Source organism: Apium graveolens, chromosome 6 (assembly GCF_009905375.1).
Source record: "Apium graveolens cultivar Ventura chromosome 6, ASM990537v1, whole genome shotgun sequence".
NCBI classification, from domain to species: Eukaryota; Viridiplantae; Streptophyta; class Magnoliopsida; order Apiales; family Apiaceae; genus Apium; species Apium graveolens.
In genome coordinates, this window is record NC_133652.1 from 165,475,112 (window position 1) to 165,498,307 (window position 23,196).

General features: G+C 32.6%; 1 protein-coding gene across 1 annotated transcript; it reads right to left on the reverse strand.

Annotated features, from left to right (window-relative positions):
- Positions 1-1,013: 1,013 nt before the first annotated feature.
- On the reverse strand, positions 1,014-13,224 carry LOC141666878 (flowering locus K homology domain-like). Its single transcript, XM_074473114.1, has 7 exons — positions 13,069-13,224; positions 11,903-12,445; positions 3,664-3,913; positions 3,207-3,355; positions 2,679-2,948; positions 1,915-2,109; positions 1,014-1,415 (listed from the first exon to the last, which is right to left on the reverse strand). The coding sequence occupies exons 2-7, from the start codon at positions 12,440-12,442 to the stop codon at positions 1,245-1,247; spliced, it is 1,575 nt and encodes a 524-aa protein (XP_074329215.1). The 5' UTR covers positions 12,443-12,445; positions 13,069-13,224; the 3' UTR covers positions 1,014-1,244.
- Between the last annotated feature and the right edge of the window lie 9,972 nt (positions 13,225-23,196).

Consider the following 23,196-nt stretch of genomic DNA (forward strand, 5'->3'; position numbering starts at 1 on the left):
TACCCTTCGGGTGCGCACTGGGTAAACCCTACGGGTTCACGTAATAGCCTGCAAACCACGTGAACCAAGGTAAACCGCATTTAAGCGACAGGCTCTGACTCAGGAGGCATAATCATAAATTCTCCTCCCGTGGGATTCGAACCTGTGACCAAGAGGTTAGTTTTCCTCTCTTTATTGTTATTGTACAGACATGTCTTGCACAATAAGTCGGCCGATTTTTCGGAATAAACGTCAATTTTTAAAACCATCCCCCTAAAAGATTATTAATTTTATTCAATTCTGTAACCAAAATGAACAAATAATTTTAAAACCAAATTGAGGCAACTGTTTCACTATTTTTTAAAAAAAATGAAGATGTATGATTTCAATTGTGGATTTAACCAAAAACAAAGTAAAACCGACTCATACACTCCCTTAATAGCATCTACAACCCATTACACTATTTTGACGTAATTTTTTCAAGTAACTTTTACACCAAAATAGTATTAAAACTACACTATCCTCAAATTCTACTATAACCCACCAACACCAAATTTTACACCACTTTTATATTATATGGATTATTTTTTTCCTGAAGTATAAAAATAAAGTTAAAAATAATAAAGTGATGAGATACAAATTGAACAAATTTATTTTATTAAAAGAGTATAAGGACAACATCGAAATATATAAAAACTCTAGTGTGAGTTTTGGTATGACACCAAAATGGTGTAATTTTAAGAGTTGGTTGGAGGAGAGTTTTTACACCAAAATGGTGTAAAATTGAATATTTAGAGTTGGGCCGAAATTAGCACTACTCTCTACTTTAAAAGCAGTGCAGCCTACAGGACAGTCGACTGAAAAAGTTATTTACCGATCAACTTGGGATAAACTTGATCAAAACCAACTATGAGGTGTTATTCGGGTGAAGTTGGCCTAAAGGGAATGTTAGCAGATTGAAGAGAATCTAGTAGAAAGGCTTTAACTGTAAAGGATACTATTTCACTAATTAATCACACAGGCAACAACTGGACTGGGGTTCAAACAGAATACTGGATATTAGACTAGAGAATCAAAGCAGTGCAGTTTCCAAATCTAGAACAAACTCAAAGTTTTAAATTGAAAATGAAGTTCAGAAATAAAAAAAATACATTCAGGGTATCTAGAAGGATCAGATAGAAGTATTCCTAGCCATAACGTCTCGATACAACATTCCCTAAAACTGCCAACAATTCTTCTCATGGTAAACTGATAAAGTGCTAACTTCAATATCCATAGTTCCCATAGACAGAGCCATAGTCTCCGGCAGGTGCATGACCAGTACCATCTTGTTGATGGGGTAGATAGGCAGCTCCATGATTGGGATAAGGATTGTATCCTTGACCAGGGGCAGCTGGAGCGTTTTGTGCAGCATTTGCAGCATCAGCAATAGAGTTCTGCATCATGCAAAAAACGAGAAGAGCATTGAATAAAGTGATGTTACTATTACCCTTTCATGAAAATAAATTATTATATGGCCTATTAATATCAATAACGTATATTGGTGTGTATATTTACATATATGGTTACTTAGTTATTATATAGACATATTCCATTTAATATATTCATAAATACTCAAATTAATAATGAGATACCAAATTGCACAAGTATGTGAATTGAACCTAAGTTTCAGATTTCACTTGTGCCGATTTCTCATAATTTTTTGACACTGGAATTTGCAGATGTATCTCTTCAGGAAATGTAAGCATTTCAAAACATGGGACATCACACAATAATAGTTTTTAAACAGTTAGTTGCTGTTAATCCATAATACAGTGATCCAAACACATTTTTGTCAGGAATAGTTATTAAATTGGAAAAAAATAGAGAGCCGGAATCCTAACACATCTATCTTCACTTTTATATCTAACCCCGCATATTAAAGGAATAGGATACCTGTATTAATTGCTGAGCAGTTTGAACTTCTGATGCCGATCCATTTATCTCGACAGTCATCTCATCAGGAACGCCTCTTGTTTCCTGAATTGCAATAGTTGCACCACTGGCACGTCTAATATAACTAATATTTGTCCCAGAGGTTCCAATAACAGCATCTGCATATGTAAGTGGAATTTGCATGTTCCGGGAGACCTGAAATGAAACCCAGTATGAATATATTTAATATCCGATACACAACACACCACATAAAAAAACTTTTGTGCACAAGTTAGAAACTAACTTTAAAGAGGACTCATTAAATTTTCAATAAATATAGCATATAACATGTCCACTTAGGCTGTAATTTGATTATACTAAAAGAAAAATTACCAAGAAATGCATTGCACAAGGAAAAGAACTGTGAATGGAAAGGGTTACTGGAATGCCATATACACTTAATTTAACAACCCAAGTCAAATTCGTATCTCAAATCAAAATTTCAGCTCCGTCCCCAATCAAAATTTTAAAAAACTTGGTCCAGTGTCCCGAATGCAACTTCGGTAATCTACAATATCAAACACAATAACCCCCTCCCCCCAAAAAAATATAATTAACTTGACAGTGAGCAAACTAGTGGGACTTAAGCTAATATCGTCAGCAAAGTACACCAAACGTTTCAATGTGGGGAGGGAACGATCAATTCACATATATGGTAAAAATGATTGTGAGCTTAAGATTAATCAGTGATATATGATAGAAGATAATAGTTCAATGTAACATACCTTTGTGACCATTGATTGATGTGGTTGCATATTTGGCTGAGTTCCCATGGACATATCCCTGCCATATGCTGGTGGACCTGACCGTGGTTGCTTTTCAATAGGAGGCATGTCTGCTGGTGGATAGTAGTTGTCAAATTGACGCGGAGGTGGGGCATATTGATGATTTGGAGCAAATCCATGTCCACCACCGGTGTTCATACCAAAACCTTGAGGCCCCCAAGATTGTGGAGGGGGTGCGTCCTGATTTCCATGAGTATTGGGTGATTGCATCTGCCCACCAAGTGCAAATCCACAATACCAATATTCAGATCCAAAAGTTAATTACATATTTCTTCTGGAAAACGACTAACGGAACATTTAATTATAAGATTTTAAGCAGAAACTAAATTTACATGTTCTCTAAAAAAAGGGTAGCTCAGATGGCTTCACATCTCCATGGCTTCCACCTCTACGTATGTATAAATTTGTGCGTGTGTGTGTGTGTAATATAACCATGTATTGTTAGTAATTATGAGAAGAGGATCATACTTGCATTTCAAATATTCCAATCACACTGCGGTCAACTAAAAATTTCCTAAGGTGGTTTGCAATCAGTTCAATAGCCTTGTGTACTCCTGCAGCCTCTCCCTGTACCTCAACGACACCATCGTCTGGAAGAGCAAAAACTGGCAGATTTTCTGTAGAAAATTTGTTCAAGGACAACTTAGCAATTAGAAGATAGTTCACTATTTCAACAGCACTCAGTTGTCATTAGGTGGTTTGGGAAATAGTCATACATAAAGCAAAGACTAGATATATAATACATATACACATATTATACACTGCAGTTTAACATTTGTACAAAATTAACAAACATTTTCAGAAAGCAGCTTTTTTAGGGGAGAGAAAAGAAAAAGGATGCTGAGAGAGGGGAGTATCTTCAATAGGCTGAAATTACAACTATTTTTTTATTGAACAAAATCAGAAGGGGGAAATTCTAGAGTACCTCTTCCAAGAACTCGAATAATACAATTCGATGCATCTTGTATAGACTTTATGGTGGCACCTTGCTTCCCAATTAGGCTTCCACCCTGTGTGGCTGCAACAAGCATTCTTGTGCACACTGTCCCACCTGCACCAGGTGGAGCATGAGCTGGATCAGCATCAACATCGACGATACGTTTATGAACTTTCAGCAAACCATCTACAGCAGGAGGAATAGCAACATCTGGTAGTTCTTTGGCAGAAATCATAACCTAACAGATAACAGAAGTATACAAGTTTTCATTAGCATTAATGTCGTATGAATTATCTATTCAGTTGCAAACATAAGCATAACCATACGTCAATCAATTACACAATCCTAGCATTTACCTATACATGTATCCAATAACATTACTTGTTTTAAAGGATCTTACCAAACATTGACTATCTAGTTGCAGAAAATTATATTATCCTGTATATGCTGTCAGTTAACGATTATATCCTAATATATCTAACCAAGGCATATATCTAACCAAGGCAGAAAACAAGCGTCAGGTTTTAGGTTAGTCAGCCACTTTATTTGTACTTGCAACTTCAAATTTTCGCCCTTCGTATCCCCAACGCAGAAAACAAGCGTCAGTTAACAATTATATCCTAATATATCTAACCAAGGAAGAAAACAAGCGTCAGGTTTAGGCTAGTCACTCGCTTTATTTGCACTTGCAACTTCAGATCTTCGCTCTTTGTATTCCCAAATATAGAATTTGCTAAAAGTTTAGCAAAAACATTTTTTGGGATTGCCTGGTGGAAGATAATGAGTTAATGACCTAGAATCAGTGTTGTAAAATGCCGGAATCGGACTTAGTCGATGGAGGCACCGTCCAGGGATTAATCGGGTAATCGGGGATTAATCGGAATGATTAATCGGGTCATTAATCGAAACTAATTTAATATTATTTTTATTTATAATTAATAATACATGCAATTGTTTTACTATTTTGATTATACATATATAATTTTTATAAATATTTATACAAATAAATTTAAAATATGAAATATTATTAAAGTAAATATAATTCTTAAAATTTAACTTATGAACTAATATCAATTTGAGATGAAAAATTAAGAAAGTTTATTATTTAACCATTAAAAATAGTAAATATGTATACGAGATTATTAATTTTCTTAACTTTTTTACAAATTTCTATATTTTTCTAAATATTTTTTCAAAATTTTACCACCGATTTTTTACCGATTAACCCAATTTTTGACCGATTAATCCGATTTTTCCCCATTGTTGACCGATTTTCGTAAAAAATGATTTTTTATCCGATTTTCGCTTAATCAGTTCGATTTCCTACCAAACAACGATTAATCACCAATTAATCCCGATTAATCGCCGACTTTTAGAACAATGCCTAGAGTACAAATTACTATTAAAAAGATAAATCTTAAAAGAAAGAATGATGCTGCTACAGTTGGAGTGTCTAGTTTTCTTTGATTTTCCCACAACTTTTCTCTTCTTGATGGCACCATAAATGCATGGATTCCAAATAGCTATGATGTTGTACTTCCCTCAGCATTACTGATTACACTAAACTACTACTAACATTGTCATCAGCAACTTTTGTCCCCTTCCAAGTGGATTAAGTAAACCCTGCTACTAGAATATACCCAATCTTAGGATATATATTGAAACTGGGAATTTTTTTTTAACTAGGGCCCTTAAAAAATTATTGGTTTATCTTTATTGTTCATCAATTTTATTGGAATAAAAGATATGTCTGATGTCTCCACCAATTAAGTTGGACAACAATGATAAATTAAACTTTAATTAATAATTTATAACTTTTCAGCTCTTAATAAGATTATTTGAGCTACAGCCTCTTATGATAATACTCATTGAGTCATGACTTTTGTTCTTCAACCCAATTTAATGATGTCCGCCAAGATACCAACACCAAAATAACCAGACCGCTAAGCTTCATTATACTTGGCATAAATATCCACACAAGATACTACTTACACTTTTGTCACAAGAACTTTTCAGCACTCGTAACGGTCGATTGCTGTCACTGCAATCTTCATCTTTGGTTCTTCTAATGTGATGCAACTTTGGTGATGGCAGTATGTTTTAAATTTGCAAGAACCTGCAAATATTCATCTAGGTTACTGACGATGACTAGACTTTATTCATGTTCAGTCTTTTGGTCAATGATGACTTCTTCACAACAATTCCAGTAGTTTAGCTCTGTAAATGTCTTTTATCTTAAAGGTTTACACATCTCGTTAATTGTGAGAATTCCATCATTTCTTTTGACATTTATCACTTAATCCAAGTCGTTTCTGTCATATCAGGTAGCAAGCACTATTCTACGAGGTGCAGCTCTGCTTCTTTCTTAAATAGCCTTTAGAACAAATATCTAGACATATATTATGAGTTATGACTACAACTTCCAGCAACAAGTTCTCTGATACTATATATTTTTATTGAATTCTTTCATAAATTTTAAAACTTAAGTAGGATACTCAATAGTTTCTCTTATTAAATTATCTAATATTAAATTTATAAATAGAATTTTATAAAATTTACAAATAGGAAATTGTCAAGGAGAGGGATGCAAATAGGAAATTATGAACTACTTATAAGCCTATATACGAATATGCAGCATAAGTGGAATCCATTTTTATGGACGGTAGTCTATATGTTGGTAATGTGTACATGACTTAAGAAGTAAGCTTTATTGGTTCAAAAATTTCAACTATTTTGACATGTTGAAGGACAATAATTAGATTATATATTAATATCCAAAAACAAAAATCCATTCTAACGATGAGTAGATTAATATCAAAATAAGGTCAAAATAAATTGTTGGTCCTGCAGGTAGAATTTGTTTCGTCTTTCTCATACATTGCCAACTTCTCTACTACAGATGTAAGATACTGACAAGGATAGGAAATTCCTGCATTACTATCAAAAAAACTATCAAGTGAAGGACTAAATATAATATACAGCGTCAATATATAGTATAAGCCATGGGTAATGGAACCAGGTGCAGGTCTTAGCTTAAAGTATGTGTCTACATGTGAAATGACTTAGACCACATCTCAAAAACATATGAACTAAGCTAAAATTTGTTTACTGTAGAAAGTATGGGTAAGTCGATGCAGTTATAGATAACACTTATTGACCAAGAGAATATTGAAATATACATCATTGTCCAAATAAGATCAAGCATATTCTTCCTTTAACAACTAGCTAAGTTCTTAACTATTAATCATCTGAAGAGTCTAATATGGATACCCCTCCACGGGCGATTTGGTTTTCATCTGGACTGGAAAACCGAATTTTCAACAAAATTTCAGCCGAATTGACCCGGATATGTACTAAAAGCCAAACTGAGCCAGAAATTTTCAGTTGGTTCCGTTTACTCAATTGACCGAATTTTGGCAAAATCTCATATTACAGATTTGAGTTGCACCATTGATGTTTACTTATCATTTGTATTGGATTTGCAAGCAAAAAAAACCTATTGAACACCCATAAATGCATGCACAGAATTTAATCTTGGCACTGTATATATTGTACATAACATGCAGGCATGCACAGAACAATAATCATATATAGGAGCAAGAAATAGTGTGCATGTATAATACTCAATTAACATGTTTTGGGCTCTGAAGTGACTAAGAGACCGTAGACTTAGGCACATGTTATGAACTGTAATGTATATGATAGGTCCATATTATTGCATATTATTAATACCTATTTTATGTCCGTTTTCGTAATTTTATTAATAAATAAATTGTTTTACTTTGTTTTGTAGGAATATAAATAAAATCAGAATTTGAGTTGGAAAAGGAGCAAATAAGGAAGGAGGTGGACTATTTTAGACGTCAAGGGAATTGGAAGATAAATAGAATCCTTATTGGAGAAGAAGAAGAATTTACTTTAAGAATCCTACTTGTATTCCAAGAACCCAACCCTCATATTTTCCCTATATATATGGGTCTTCCCTCTTGTATTTTACACATTCAACATTCCAACACCCAAGACACCCAATTAGTTATTTGTTTTGTTCATCTTTTTATCATGTGTAGCTAAATTTGTTCTCTAGGATGAAGATGAAGTTAATTTAATTGTTTTGATATCTTCTCGTTCCTATTATTTGATTCTCATGATTTTTCTTGGTGCTTAACTGTTTAATTGACAAAGTGATTTTGATATATTATTGTTACCGGATTTATTTTTCATAGCCTATGCTTGCTCCATGAAGTTTTGATGGGTTATTGTTAGATAACAAGTTTCATAATATATGCTTGTCTCGTTAATTAAAATTTATTTGTGAAGAAAAGAGAATTGATTTTAGGGCAAGTTGATTTTAATTGTGATTCATTAACGGATTCGGATTCCTAGGTTTTCCATATTATTTGATCTATTTGCTAATTAGGTTAATTCAAACTCCTCTCAAATCTTATTGTCTAGTTCGCCTGATTTAAATTGTTAGGGTTTTGAAAATTCATAGTCTCTGTGGATCGACCTGTATTTGCAACAATTAACCGCTATGTACTTGCAGTTATTTTACACATCAAGTTTTTGGCGCCACTGCCGGGGACTATTGTTAATTTTCACTCCTTGATATTTAATTCTTCGGACTAGTTTTTTTTGTTTTCTCTTTGTTTTTTTAGGGAATCGTGAAGCGGAGGAAAGTTTGGACAAGAAGATTGCTAGGAGGCCTCGCCGTCTCTTTTGGAATTTTTGAAAGCGCTTTTTGGTATTCCGTATCACCTCTCTATTTTTTTTTCTCACTTTTATTATTGAAAAATCCAAAAAATAAATAAATATTTGAAAAATCCAAAAAATATTAGTTAATTGTTAATAACCAATTTGTTGCATCATTCATTCTCTCACGTAGAATCACATCATCTAGATTTTCTTTTTGTATTTATTGCTTTCCATCTTATACAATTGTGGTGATTGCTGGAGGAAAGAGGTACGTACTATTTAGAATAATACACGTAGTGTAGTGCATCCATAAGTGTGTATTATCTTGTTCTTTGTGTGCTGCATCATCTAATCAATCTTAAGGGCGCCACCCCATTACAAGATAAGGTGAGGGATTTCATCACCCTTTCCTTGGCCCACAAATCACTAATTCCTTCATCTTGCATTAACCCACCTCAATAAAATTAAGTAGACGTTGGCCCCTAGGATTTCGAGCTCAATTAGGAAGGTACCTAAAAGAGGAAGTAAATTTGGAATTATTCGAACTTTTGATGACAAGGCAAGTGTATCACTTACTTGGCCAATTTGGATTGGTGACTAGACTAGCGGTTCTCTAATTCGGCGCCTTGTTTACAAGGAAGTGCCCCCGCTTACATGGCCAATCGGTTTGAATAAATCTAGATTTATAGACTTTTTGGTGGTCCAAAAGTTAAGAGCTGTCTAGATTATTTTTAGGATTACCCATAGATCTAAGATTTTCTTTTTGATTTTCCAATTTTTTTTGGGTGTTTACTTGTAGCTTTTGTCTGCTACGTGATTACTTTTCTTATATGCAAAATAATTGGGTTCGAGACCATTCATCTAGATTAATAAGACACTCTAACCTTTCATCTCCTAAAGTAGTAAGGCAACTCGACTTTTCTTCACCCACTAAAATTGAGTCAAAAGAAGAAGTAGAAATTCTACCTGTAATCATGGCTGTCTTACTCAAAGACCGTTGATATCCCGCTCGTTCCGCTGAACCCTCATGCATAGTCCTACCTGAAGTAACCGCGAATAATTTTGAAATTAAACATCACCACATTAGCATGTTACCTAGGTTTTCCGGGGTAGAGGGAGATGATCCATATCTATTCATTCGAGAATTTGAGGAAGTTTGTGCTTTACAAAAACTCCAACAACTTAGCTCAGACTCCATTAGGCTCAGACTTATTAATTTTGCTTTAAAAGAAGAGGCTAAACAATGGTTGTATAGTCTACCCGTTAATTCTATTTCCACGTGGGATGGATTTGTGTCTATCTTTCTTAAAAAATATTTTCCAAACCATAAGGCAAACAGACTTAGGAATGAAATTAACCAATTTCAACAAAATCGAAATGAGTCTTTTTGGAAGTATTTTGATAGATTTAGAAAACTTTTGTCTAAGTGTCCTCAACATGGTATAGGAAAATGGAGACTTTGTAAAATTCTTTATGAAGCCTTAGATAGTCAAACCACTGCTTTGTTAGAGTCTATGTGCCAAGGTAAATGTATGGAAAAAAATGAGGAAGAAGCTTGGCAATTTTTTGAGGAGTTAGCTGAAAAAACAATGTTGTGGGAGTCAACTAGGGAACCTAATCCAGAACCTGAAAGATCTAAGGGCTTACACATAGTTGGTAATTCCATTGCAACCGAAGTTAAGTTAGCTACACTCACTAAATGTCTAGAAGTTTTAGAAACCAACAATGTGTCTTCTCAATTTTCTATCTGTGCAAATTGTAGTTCTCCTAATCATGTAATAGACAATTTCCCTGAAAATGAACAAGTCAATGTTATGTTTCAACCTAGAGTTGAGAATGATCCATATGCACCCACATACAATCCTGGTTGGAAGAATCACCCAAATTTCTCATGGAACCAAGGTCAATACAATCAGTTTAATCAAAATTCTCAACCTGCTTTTCAAAAGCCCAATCCTGGTCCATACCCAACTCAAAATCTTGGTCATTATCCTAACTCAGTCCCCATACACCCTCCTGGTTTTAGTAAATCTGATAAGAAATTGAATTTCATTGAAAAAAGTATGGAGACTTTACTATAAGGAGCATAGGATTTTTCTTAGTTAGCATTTTTCTTTTTGATTTTTCTCGAGGACGAGCAAAAGATAGGTAGGGGGCATTTGATAGGTCCATATTATTGCATATTATTAATACCTAGTTTATGTCTGTTTTCGTAATTTTATTAATAAATAAATTGTTTTACTTTGTTTTGTAGAAAAATAAATAAAATCAGAATTTGAGTTGGAAAAGGAGCAAATAAGGAAGGAGGTGGACTATTCTAGAAGTCAAGGAAATTGGAAGATAAATAGAATCCTTATTGGAGAAGAAAAAGAATTTACTTTAAGAATACTTGTATTCCAAGAACCCAACCCTCATATTTTCCCTATATATATGGGTCTCCCCTCTTGTATTTTACATATTCAACATTCCAACACCCAAGACACCCAATTAGTTATTTGTTTTGTTCATCTTTTTATCATGTGTAGCTAAATTTGTTCCCTAGGATGAAGATGAAGTTAATTTAATTGTTTTGATATCTTCTCGTTCCTATTATTTGATTCTCATGATTTTTCTTGGTGCTTAATTGTTTAATTGACAAAGTGATTTTGATATATTATTATTACCGGATTTATTGTTTAGAGCCTATGCTTGCTCCATGAAATTTTGATGGGTTATTGTTAGATAACAAGTTTCATAGTATATGCTTGTCTCGTTAATTAAAATTTATTTGTGAAGAAAAGAGAATTGATTTTAGGGCGAGGTGATTTTAAATGTGATTCATTAACAGGTTCGGATTCCTAGGCTTTCCATATTATTTGATCTATTTGCTAATTAGATTAATTCAAACTCCTCTCAAATCTTATTGTCTAGTTCGCCTGATTTAAATTGTTAGGGTTTTGAAAATTCATAGTCTCTGTGGATCGAACTGTATTTGCTACAATTAACCGCTGTGCACTTGCAGTTATTTTACACATCAATATACAAAGTGCATTTCTATTTTTTCGGTTTTAAATTTAATTAAAAAGACTAAAATAATTTTGGTTTTTGAACCGATTTTCTAATAAAACCGAATTTAAACGATTCAGTTCGGTTTTTCATTTCGGTTCGTTTCTGATAACTTCATGCCTACTACAAGCAAGGGGACTGGGAGAGTGAAAAGGTGGGCAACGAACACAAATTATACACTCTTTGAAATAGAATACATGTAACAGGCGGAGATAGCAGATATGCACATAGATAATAGACCTAACATATAGCAAAAAAAGTGAAAGGAATACTGACTGGATAGAAAATCTGTAGCTGAACCGACTGAACCAAATAAGTCGGCAAACAACATTGTTTTAACTGATTCTCACAACAATACCCATGACCAAATTTGACTATAGAGCCTATGTAATTAAAAAAATAATACATGTCCGCAAATGATACTAATTTATTTAAGACGACATCATTATAGACATTTGCCAAAAAAAAAAAATCTTCACAGAGGACTTACTGTTCTTTCCGTGGTCCCCGGAGGACCATCAAGAACTTTGATACGGGCTTTAGTTTCCTCGCAAGTTTTCTTAATGTACTCTCCCTTTCGTCCAATGATGCTTCCAACCTTTTGTACAGGAACTAACAGTCTAAAAACATTCTCTCCGGGCCATCCAGGCCATTTCTTTTCACTATCGTTTACGGCACCATCACTTTTTTGATCATTTCCAGACTCATGAACTTCAGGTGGATTTGAATCATTAGTGATGCCACCCATCTCAGTCATGCCACCCATCTCAGGCTCACCACTCAATTCAGTTACACCCCCCATGTCAGGCATACCGCCCGACTCAGGCACACCCTCTATGTTGGGAACACTACCCATATCAGGCACAGTATCCTTTTCAGGCATGCCGACAATTTCAGGTACTCCAGCAGCTTCAGGTACGCCACCAACTTCAGGCATGCCACCAGCTTCAGGTACACCGCCAGCTTCAGGCACACCGACCACCTCAGGGATACCACTAATTTCCTGTTCTCCGAAATTTTCTTCAGCCATTATCTGCCGAATACAAAATAGAACCAGATTAGAATTTTTATTTAATTTTAGACAGGATCAGTAAGATATCTGGAAGTTCAAATAGTTACGGCTATCAAAAAAAGAAGAGACAGGCGTATCAGAATATAATCTTATTTGTAACTGATTGCATAGAACAGACTTCAACACAATTACAACACAACAGTTTATATTACCTTGAGACTAAATGTATTCAATATTTCCAGAATAATTTGTAATTAGCAAATAATTTGTAATCCTCGACGCACACTTTGAATAAAATAACTAAAGCTAATTGAACCCAACACGTATAAACCCCCAAAAATAGTAAAGTCATATACAATATACACATAGTATACATACACATACATATAGAACAAATCATAGAAAGATCCAAATTATTAGAACGAACACATAATAAAAGCTCTAATTGAGGCTAATAACATAAGCACTGTAAGAAATCGATATACATTTACAAACATGTAAGAATAATACAAGGAGCTGAGAAACCCTAGAAATTTTAATAAACTACCAAAAACACAAATTTGAAAGGGCAAAGTTTTGATCAAACATGATATCATGTGAATTTAAACGCAGAATTAAAGATGTAAATAGATACAGATGCATACAGAATTGAATTGAGTAAGGAGTGAGCGGGAGAAGTGTGGAGGCTGTAAAACTGCGTCCAAGAACGAAAGTGTAAGGGGGCGGGGGGTATTTTTTGGTTTATAAGGAGAGCGTTTTGATGTTTGGATAATTTCATCCAGGTCCCTGTGGTCCTATTTTTTCACCAAAAGCTCCGAGAGTTTTCGGGTCATGTTTTCTTCTTTTTTTTGCTACCAAATATTTTTTATCGATAAAAAATGAAGAATATAATCTGGGCCGGGAATTTCTTTTATTCATCAAAATATAAATAAGTAAGCAAGTACTCTCAAAATTTTGAAAAATATGACTTTAATATATAACCCAACAAAAAAAGACTCGTTAAAAACCCGCAATAATAATACATTATGAGAATAAAAGACTCCATAAGAAAGAGAGTATCATCTAACAAATATATTTCTACAAAAACTTAATAATAAAACTAGTGTCTCATAATTGTTGGAAGTCATAGTATCTTCAAAATTATCTTATAATTCGAGATCTCTAATTAATAATTGTGTTTTACATTCTAATATGATAAACCCTACAAAACCTCCTTAAAAAAAATAAGTAGAATATATCAAAAATAATAACAAAAAATTATATCTAATTATTAAAAATTTATTATAAGAAAATAAATGTACATATAATTAATAAAAATAAAATAAAATATAACCAAACAAAATTTTTAGTTAGACACAAGCAAGCCAAACAAATTAACAGAGGGTTATTTATAAAAGGCCAAAAATTATGCCATCAAATACGTCAATCATAAAAGATTCAAATAAAAACCTTCGGTAATAATTAAAATTATTTGGTCAGATAATTAATCAAATAATTGCCTAAATCACAATAACTCCATCTTTAATCAAAACAATAATTAAAAGTATATGTCAAATAAACAATCAAATTACTCAACCACCGTGACATTAACATGATGTCACCATCATCCTCCTTATTCACCACTCCTGCACGATGGTTACTTGCAGCCCGCGATAACAGCTCCATATCGGCGCCACCGTAGCAGCAACCCACTCTCCTATCTCTATATTATTTAAATATATACATTATTCAGCTATATTTTATATATTATTCAAAAAAAGTTAAATATACAAAATTTAGGAAACAAACTGAAAAAAAATATTTGTAATACTAAACTCACATTATTCTGTTTTATTTTATCTTAATAAGATTTTACGTATACTAAAAATTAAATAATGATTCTATGTTTCTTTTTTGTTTTTTAAATATTTAATTTTTTACCAAATTTAAATTATTATTTATTTAAAATTTAAATTTAAATTAAATTTAGATTTAAATTTGATAACATATTTCAATTAGTTAAAAGTTTGAGCATGTTTAATTATATTATTTATTTTTGTTCTTTAAGTTGTAACTGGGATTTACGCGAGATTATTAGTTTAAAACTTTTAAAACGAGATTAGTTCAAGGTATCCTGAGCTATTTTATAATTGTTATATAAAAATTTATTTTTAAAATATTTTAATTTAAAATATATATTGTTGTTCATACCACATATAATATTGAGAAATAAAGCAAAATTATAAATTCATAATTTTAAAATTAGTATCACACGAAATTTAAAAATTATTTATTAAAAAAATTATTAAAAGAACTGATATATATAATTGTATCATATATATATAGTGCAAGGCACTTAAAATGGTAAAGTCTAAAGTTACTTATCCATTTCACCCAAACTTGGGTTTTCAAAGTACAAAATTACTCAAATTTTTTTAAATAGTTTTCGTAATGAACTCATATAATAAAAATATAGTTTGTTAAATTAAACTCATTCTAATCATTTATAATATTTAATTGTTTTACATAAAAAACTTACGCAAATATCAAAAAGCTATAGCACCAAATAAATAAATAAAAAATAAATATATCAAAGTTTTATATTATTTACATACATACGCGTCATTACATATTGCATGACATGTTAATATTTATTTTACAATGTATTAATTATTAATATGAAATTAAATTTATTACAGTATGAAGATTAGACATTAAATTTTTATATTATAAATTTTAGAACACAATATGTTCTTAATATTTATATTAAAATATTAATCACAAATCAAAATATATAACAAAATCGTATAAAAATGTATATATTTAGATATAATCAAATCATTATTTTTGTAAAAGTCATAAATGAAATAGTTTAGCTGTAAATAGGTTTAAAAAATAGTTTATTTCAAAAAAATAAAACAATTGTCACGTGTAATATACCACTATATTCCTGAGCTTCAGGAATAACCTTCGTTGTGGTTGGTGCTTGCTTGCTGGTGAGTTCAGTCATGTGCCCTTGCTAAAAGACACTAATGTTGTTGTTGAAGTAAAAAAACAACTGGACTGGCCCACTAGCCCTCTTCATATCCCTCAATGGGTAATACCAACATATCAGCTATAAATTCCTTTCCTGACATTTGCCATGAGAAATCCTTGACTTGCTGATTACAAATCAGTTGAGCACCATTAACAAAAGACCATTGACTTATTTTCAGTCTTAAACTTTTCACCACCACTAGAGACATAAAGTTGTGGGTAGAACCACTGTTTACCAATATTCTTAAGGAACATGTGCCTTTCTTGCCATCAACATCCAATGTATGAATGCATTGGGTTCCTGCGATTGCATGAATTGAAACCTCAAAGTCCCCAACCTCTTCATCACTGATGCCTTCACTACTTCCCAAATTACAATTAACTCCCTTTTATCACTATTTTCCTTCTCTAGTTCCTCTATCATCAATAGACAATTGTTTGTTCTTGCATTTGTGGCTATGCACAAATTTCTCATCATAATGTATGAATAATCCTCTGTTCATTCTCTCCCTAAAGTCACTATAAGACAACTTTTCACAGGGTTATTTCTGGTTCCGTCAGTGTTGTTGAAACTACTCTTATTCTCAGTGACATCACTACTATTTCCCTTACTGAAATTACTGAAGGTATTGTTACTAGTCACCACCATTTGACTAACCCTTCTCCTTTTTCTATTGCTTCAATGACAGACTTTTGAGCCCTACCCTTGTCTCTTGCATCCTTCAAATTAACTAGCTTATGCAAATACAAGGTACTAGCAGTTTCATCTTTCAGTCCACTCAGAAAGCTATTGACAAAGTATAGCTCACTTAAATTGGGGTTCTACATAAGTATATGCTTTTTCAACTCTTTAAATGTGTTATATAATCATCCACCTTCCCCTTTTAAGTGAGTTTATTAAACTGACCTTCAGGATTTTTATAACCCCCTTTGTAAATCTGTTGTAAAAACCAAAATTTTTGACATCGGTAAAAGACTTTTATGAATAGTAATCTTGCGGTTTAATAAAAAATTTGCGACCATACCATATACGAGTATTTAATTTAAGTTTCCGATTTGATATTATGATTATACGTGATAAATGAGTGTATATAAAAGTCGTTAGTATTCGGAGAAAACCAATATTTCAAAATGACCCTATTTTACGAGCTATCGAGAAATACGAGAATTTCATTACGGCCAAAGATTTAAAATCCTACAAATAAAAACTCAACACTACACCATATTTGACCTGTAGCAACACCAAAAAAAAGTGTTAAAATGGCCAAAAAGTGTTACCTAAAGAAAAAAATGGGTTATGGTTACATTTTTTTTAAATTTGGGGGTGTTGGATTTGCCCCTGCTACAATAGATGTCTACGGTTACACTTTTTGAAATTTTGGTAACACCTCTCAATGTGTTACAATAGAGTACCTATAGTTACATTTTCTAATTCTATGGTAACAAGTTGAAGGTGTAACCACAGGTCTGTTGCAACACATCTTACCCTTTAGTAACATCAAAAATATGTTGGAATAGACTCTTTTGTAACACCATATTTGTTATTGTAACACTCAATTCAATCTTTTGGTAACATTTTATATCTTATTGTAACATTTTTTTTAACAATCTGGTATTTTTTTTAGGTAAATGAGGTCTAAGCCTCGTAAAATATATAAAAGAGAAAGAATTTACACGAGTCACTTCTCAAAATTTCTCTTAGAACAGGCTCTAAGAAAAACAAGAAGAAAAAACAAAAATAAATTACATCAAAAATCAAACCTAACTTAAAATAAGGAAGGTAAAGCTAAAAGACTTAACCAAAAAGCCCACTAGCAATCTAAAAACAAACACCAGCACACCATCTCCAAAAAAGAGAGCCCAAAGACATCCTTGTCCCATATGGCCCAACAACAACCAAAAGAAAAAGCCTTCCCTGATCCACTCAAATTTGAACAGAAGAAAAGAAAACACCACAAAAATACTACTGCTCTTGGGAAATTCCTGTAGAAAAAAAATCAGACCAAAATTACATGATAAACATAAGCACATGATCATAAAAAAGAAAATGTTAGATCTGTCAAGCATGAACTACACACACTAGTTACTAATAAAACATAGTGCCAAGGAAGTTTTACCTTCAGGTTCAGCTTCAGAACATAAATCGCTCTCATATGTACTTGGTTCGAAATCGGTTACTGCATCCCTGCCATTACATTTTATTGTCGCTTTGTCATAAGCTCTGATTAAAATGACCAAAACAGAATTAGGCCAGAAGGTCTATATGGATATATCAGTGTATAAATGCAAGTGAATATAAAGGTAAACTAGTAAAGGTTATGAAAATCTGAACATTGCTGCTTCTATCTCACTGTCAAACAACCCAAGATTAATATACCTGAAAAAAAAAGCAAAAACTAATTACAATAGAAAAGGAGGAAAATGTTACTCTTAAATAGTAAAAAAATCTGAAATACAACACCAAAACAGTATACTAAAGTGCCCAAGTAGTTGGCGGTGGTTATATTTTCCTCGTAATCTGGCCAGGGTTAAAGCATTGACAAAGAATATCAAATCATAATCATTACCTACCTATATTTCTTGTAGTGCTCCCACTATTTGTAAGCTATGTTTATCGGCATAAAAGGTAGTGAACTGACATCGTAGTAATCACCTTTATATGCAATGCCAATAATTTCTCCAGAATGGTTGATAAGTGGACCTCCATCACCACACTACAATCAGAGCAATGATTAATACTATATTACTATTAGCCAACTGCTGCAGTAATTTAGAAAAAAATAAAATAAAAGATACCAATCTTGAATTATTTCATTTCAAAGCAATGCCTTGACAATATTTGTCAACAAAAAAGCTTCACAAGTGCTTTTTCACTTTTCGATATTAAAAGCAACAAAGACTAAACTAGAACACAGTATGGTGGGGATGCACTTGTTAAAATGTCAAAAAACTGATAACTGCTCTGTTTGGTCTTATGTTTAAGAATGGTTTTAAAACTGTTGCAGAATTTGGTCAATTTGATGTATAGAAATGTATAGACCTGACACCTTGTGAAACTCCAATTTTGTTGTCACATTACTCATTATTATTAATTTTTCAACAAGGAAATGGGTTAAGGCTATATTTGTTGTTAATTTATCATTTTATCTAAGTAATTGGGAAGACTATGTTACTACTTCAGGTGATGAATGAAGGGGCTGGACATATTCCAATGCAAAAAATTCCAGAGAACATGCAAAAAAAGCTAGAGTGGTACAATGAAGCTCCCTTCTATAATTAAAGAACAATAAATTAATGTGCCTGTGAATTGTGATATATGCAGTCATATGCTGCTAATGAGCCTACCTGTACAAATCAGAATTTCTGTACATTTATGTGAAATCAATCCCCAGAGCCGTTTCTTGAGCGGGGCTTGTAATTGCACGCATATTCTTATGTTTCTCTTTCTGGAAGGGCAAGCAAATCTGCAATGGCTAATATTTTCATCAAATGGCTAATATTTTCCTCGTAATCTAAGCAAAACAGTGCCCAAAAAGTTGGTACTGGTGTTTGCAGAGCCAGATATACTTAAGTGCATGAAATTCATGAAATACAACACCAGGCTCACCATGTTAGCCATAAAGCCTATATTATTGAACCCCATCAGTCCTGTAACATACATAAAGTATTAGCAATGAAGCTCTATTTAATGTTCTGATATTAATAGAAATAAGTTTTTAAGCCATTAATTACAAGTGCAAGGTGCAATTTGTTTACATACCAAAGACGAAAAGGGTGGCTCTAAATCCACCTTCTCTTGGTTTCCACTAGCATGATTACAAAAGCTTAACAACCTTATTGCATAAATTCGCTCCCAAATTTTTTTCATTTCTTTAGTGTTTATTTTAACTCACAATAAGTTAATACAATGTAATCTAAATTAAAACATACAATCAATCTCTAAACTCCGCAATTTCACATAACAACACTAATTCGCTCCAAACTAATTTCCATTTCTTCGATTTTTAATAAGTTGATACTAGGTAATCTTGATTTCAAAATACAACCAATCTCCAAACTTCGTAATACGTTACATTCTAGTCCATGATCATTAAAAGACAATACAACAAACACATAACACGCAATAAAAACTACTTTAGTTTCAGATACATAGGTACCAAGTTGAGTGCCTTTCTCAACAACACAAACAGAGTAATCAACATCATTCTCACTATACAACTGCTTAAGTGGAATCGTAGCAGAAAGTCCAGCAGGTCCTGCTCCCACAATAACAACATCATAATTCATACACTCTCGAGCTACACTACAGAAACTCTTGTTATCTTCAATTGTTAATTGTGTATGTTACTCGAGTGAATACGTACCAGTGGCGTGGAACCAATCTCGTCAAAAGCGAAGCACATGTTCATCTCTTTGAAGAGCTCATCAACATGTTTATCAAACTCTGATTTTCTATCGGCTTCTCATTTCTCCTTCCTACTAACGGATTTTTAACGACCTGAATATTAATTCCTCAAGTTAGTAACAAAATCAAAAAATCTATATCTCAAGATAGTAAACGAAACTAAAAACTAGTTTCTCAAGTTAATAAATGAAACTAAAAGCTAATTCCTCAAGTTCGTAAGCAGAACTAAATATTGATTCTTTAAAAAAGTTAGTAAATGAAACAAAACAAAATATCTATCCTCGGATTAGTAAAACCAGACCTTGTCAGTAATAATTCCGGAAAGCAAGGCATTAGCATCAGTCAAAAGTAAAGCGTCAATCCGCCTAGCAGCCATCCTCCGATAAGCATCATAGACCGTAGTCCCCTCTGGAATCGTAAGAGCCTTCGATAATCTCAGTTTCTTCATGGTCCTCTCACTACCAACACAAAAACACCAAAACAATTCATAACAATTAAAACTCTATCCACTAATTAAACTAATAACTAATTCAATTAAACTAAACTAAAACACAATAATTAAAATTAAACAAACATATATACAAATACAAGCAATATTAAATATAATAAAAATAAAACGAACTGACATGGAGTGAACAGGAGAAAGAGGCTTCGAGAAGCTTCCGTTAGTGGCGGTGGCGGCAGTGTCGTTCTCCGATTGAGTAATCGGTTTTTTAGGGTTACATTTTTGTTCTCCGAGTGTTTTTGCAGAAGTAAGAGTGTCTGTATATTTTATTATGCAAAATAAAATGAGCAGGTCTTGGGCCGCTTAAAATTTGGTTGAAATTTTGCCAAAATTTGGCCCGCCAATATAATGGACCCAAAACATTAGTCCTTTGGTAACACTAACTGCAATATCAATACTAACACTCTATTTTGTGTTACAATATCGGTGTTATAATGTCTATGGTAACATTTCTTATCCTCTGCTGCAACATAAAAATAAAATGTTATCTCAGATCAAATTTTAGTGCTTTAAGGCAACATTTTTGCTTGTAACACCAAAAAAAGTGTTGGTACAGGTCAAATATGGTGTAGTGCAAGTACAGGATTTAAAAATATAAGGATTATGATTAAAGGATTTACCCCGCAAATCACTTATGAGGATTGATTGAGATTATGAGGAAATGATTAAGTAATTACGTAAGTGAATGAATAAATGAATCAAGACCATGCAAATTCCATGCAAATACAATGCAAACTAATTAGAAACAAATTATCCAAGCTAGCTAATTAAATTAAAAGCTAGTAGAAAACAACTTTCCTTAAAATAAGTGTTCTTATTTTTAATCATGATAAAGCTTGACAATTGGTGTGCAAGCTAGGCCTAGACTTGGAAAAAGAGAAGCTTGTTCTATACACCTTAGAAATATACAAAATGCACACAAATTCCACCACACTTCCAAAGGAAGCCAAGAGAAACTTCTCCCCCCACCCCATTTTCATTCCCACTCGGCTTTTTCAAGAAGCTAAGGAAATGGAAATCAAAATCTCAAGCTTGGCTCATCGAACAATTCTCAAATTAATTCCCAAGCTTCCTCATCATCAAACCAAGGTAAGCTAAATTTTAATCCAATTATCTTGAGTTCTTCCTAGGTTAATAAATTGGTAAAGATGATGATGAATAGTGATAAATAGTAACTTCAAGAATTTTCTTGATTTTCTGGGAAAGATATAGGCTTCTTAAGCACCCCAAGGACTCACTAAGCATCATCCACTAAGAAGAGAACCTCCCAAGCTACCAAGAAAGGTATAAACCTTCATCCAAACTTTGTTTAAGCTTTAAGTTTCAAGAAAAGTAAGGATCTTGGATGTAAGTATGGTTTTGATGGTTGTTTTATTGATTTCTTGAATATTAGTTAGTTAAATGCTAAGGTTGATGTTGTGGCCTCAAAAAATTGATTTCCTTGAGATGATTAAGTAGTTAGATGTTGTTATGATGATTTTTGGTTGGTAATTAGGAGTTTAGAGTGAAAACGAAACACAGATCGTAAACGTGACGACGATAAAACGATCAAATCACGACATTTAATTTTCTGCAAAGATACAGAAAGTGTAAACTGTGTTTTCTTGATAAATAAGACTTTATAATGATAGATCTTATTGTAAGGATCGTTTAGGCGCTTGAATAATTTTATTTTGATTTACTGTTCAAAAATTAGGTATGTTTTAGTGAAAATGATTTACACGACAAAAACTGCTATGAATTACGAACTTTAGAAGTATAAATGATCGACTTAAGATTATTCTAAAATCATGAAAATTTTATAGTAAGTACTAGATGGAGTATATAAACTGCCATAAAAATTTCAAGTGAAAAAATTGAATTTTGAATTTTATAAAAATGTCAGAGCCGAGGTCACGCGGAGTAAGAATATCAAACATAACCCACTAGTAAAAACTGCTGCTTCGGGATTTTAACCCTCTGCCCAGATAATCATTTTCAAATAATCTTTTCCAAATTTTTTCTAGATCGCGCACGCGAAAATGGTGCGTTAATTAAGTTAACGGTTTGATAGAAATCGATATTTTAGTGAAAGCTATATGAATAGTAACACTCCGTAGTTGACCGAACTTTTAAAATATTTTTTACCTATGTAAATTCATTTTTTCAAAGTGAAACTATTATGATAAATATTAACAACACTCAAAAAGCTCCTTGAGGTATTTTCGTATTAAAATTTTAATATTTCGATTTATTTAAAATGTTAGAGTGTGAATCGCGTAATAGTAACATTCAGTAAAGTTAACTCTAGAAGACCATTTTGACTATCCATTTCGACCAAAGATTGATACTTATTTCGAGTCGGTCGAATATTGAAAATTATGAAGTATTGTACTTATTAGAAAATAAGTTGGTGATGGGATTAGGTGTAATATCCGGGAAAATTATATGAATATTTTGTGATAAATAAATAAATATTATGTGTTTATATAAGTTTAAAATGTTTATTGCCATGATATGACATGCAGTAGTTGTTATCTGTGGTTTCTTAAGGACCAAAAATTTTTATCGAGGTACTTGTGTTATCTCGTTTTATGTGTGTTTGCATGCATTATATGTGTTTTCGGGGTTTTCTGTTAATTTAGGAAATATCTCGGTTTCTCAAAAATCAATGGACCAGGACCTCACCGGAACGTAAAAGCCCACAAAATTTGTACTTACATTTTTATAAAATCAAAGACTTTTCAAATAGTTCATTTTTTCGTATTTTTGAGATATACATATTTTCGGGAAAATTTTGACATAAATATTGTAATTATTTATAAATTTTATAGTAATAGCGTTTCCCCGTAAATTATTATTTTCGGG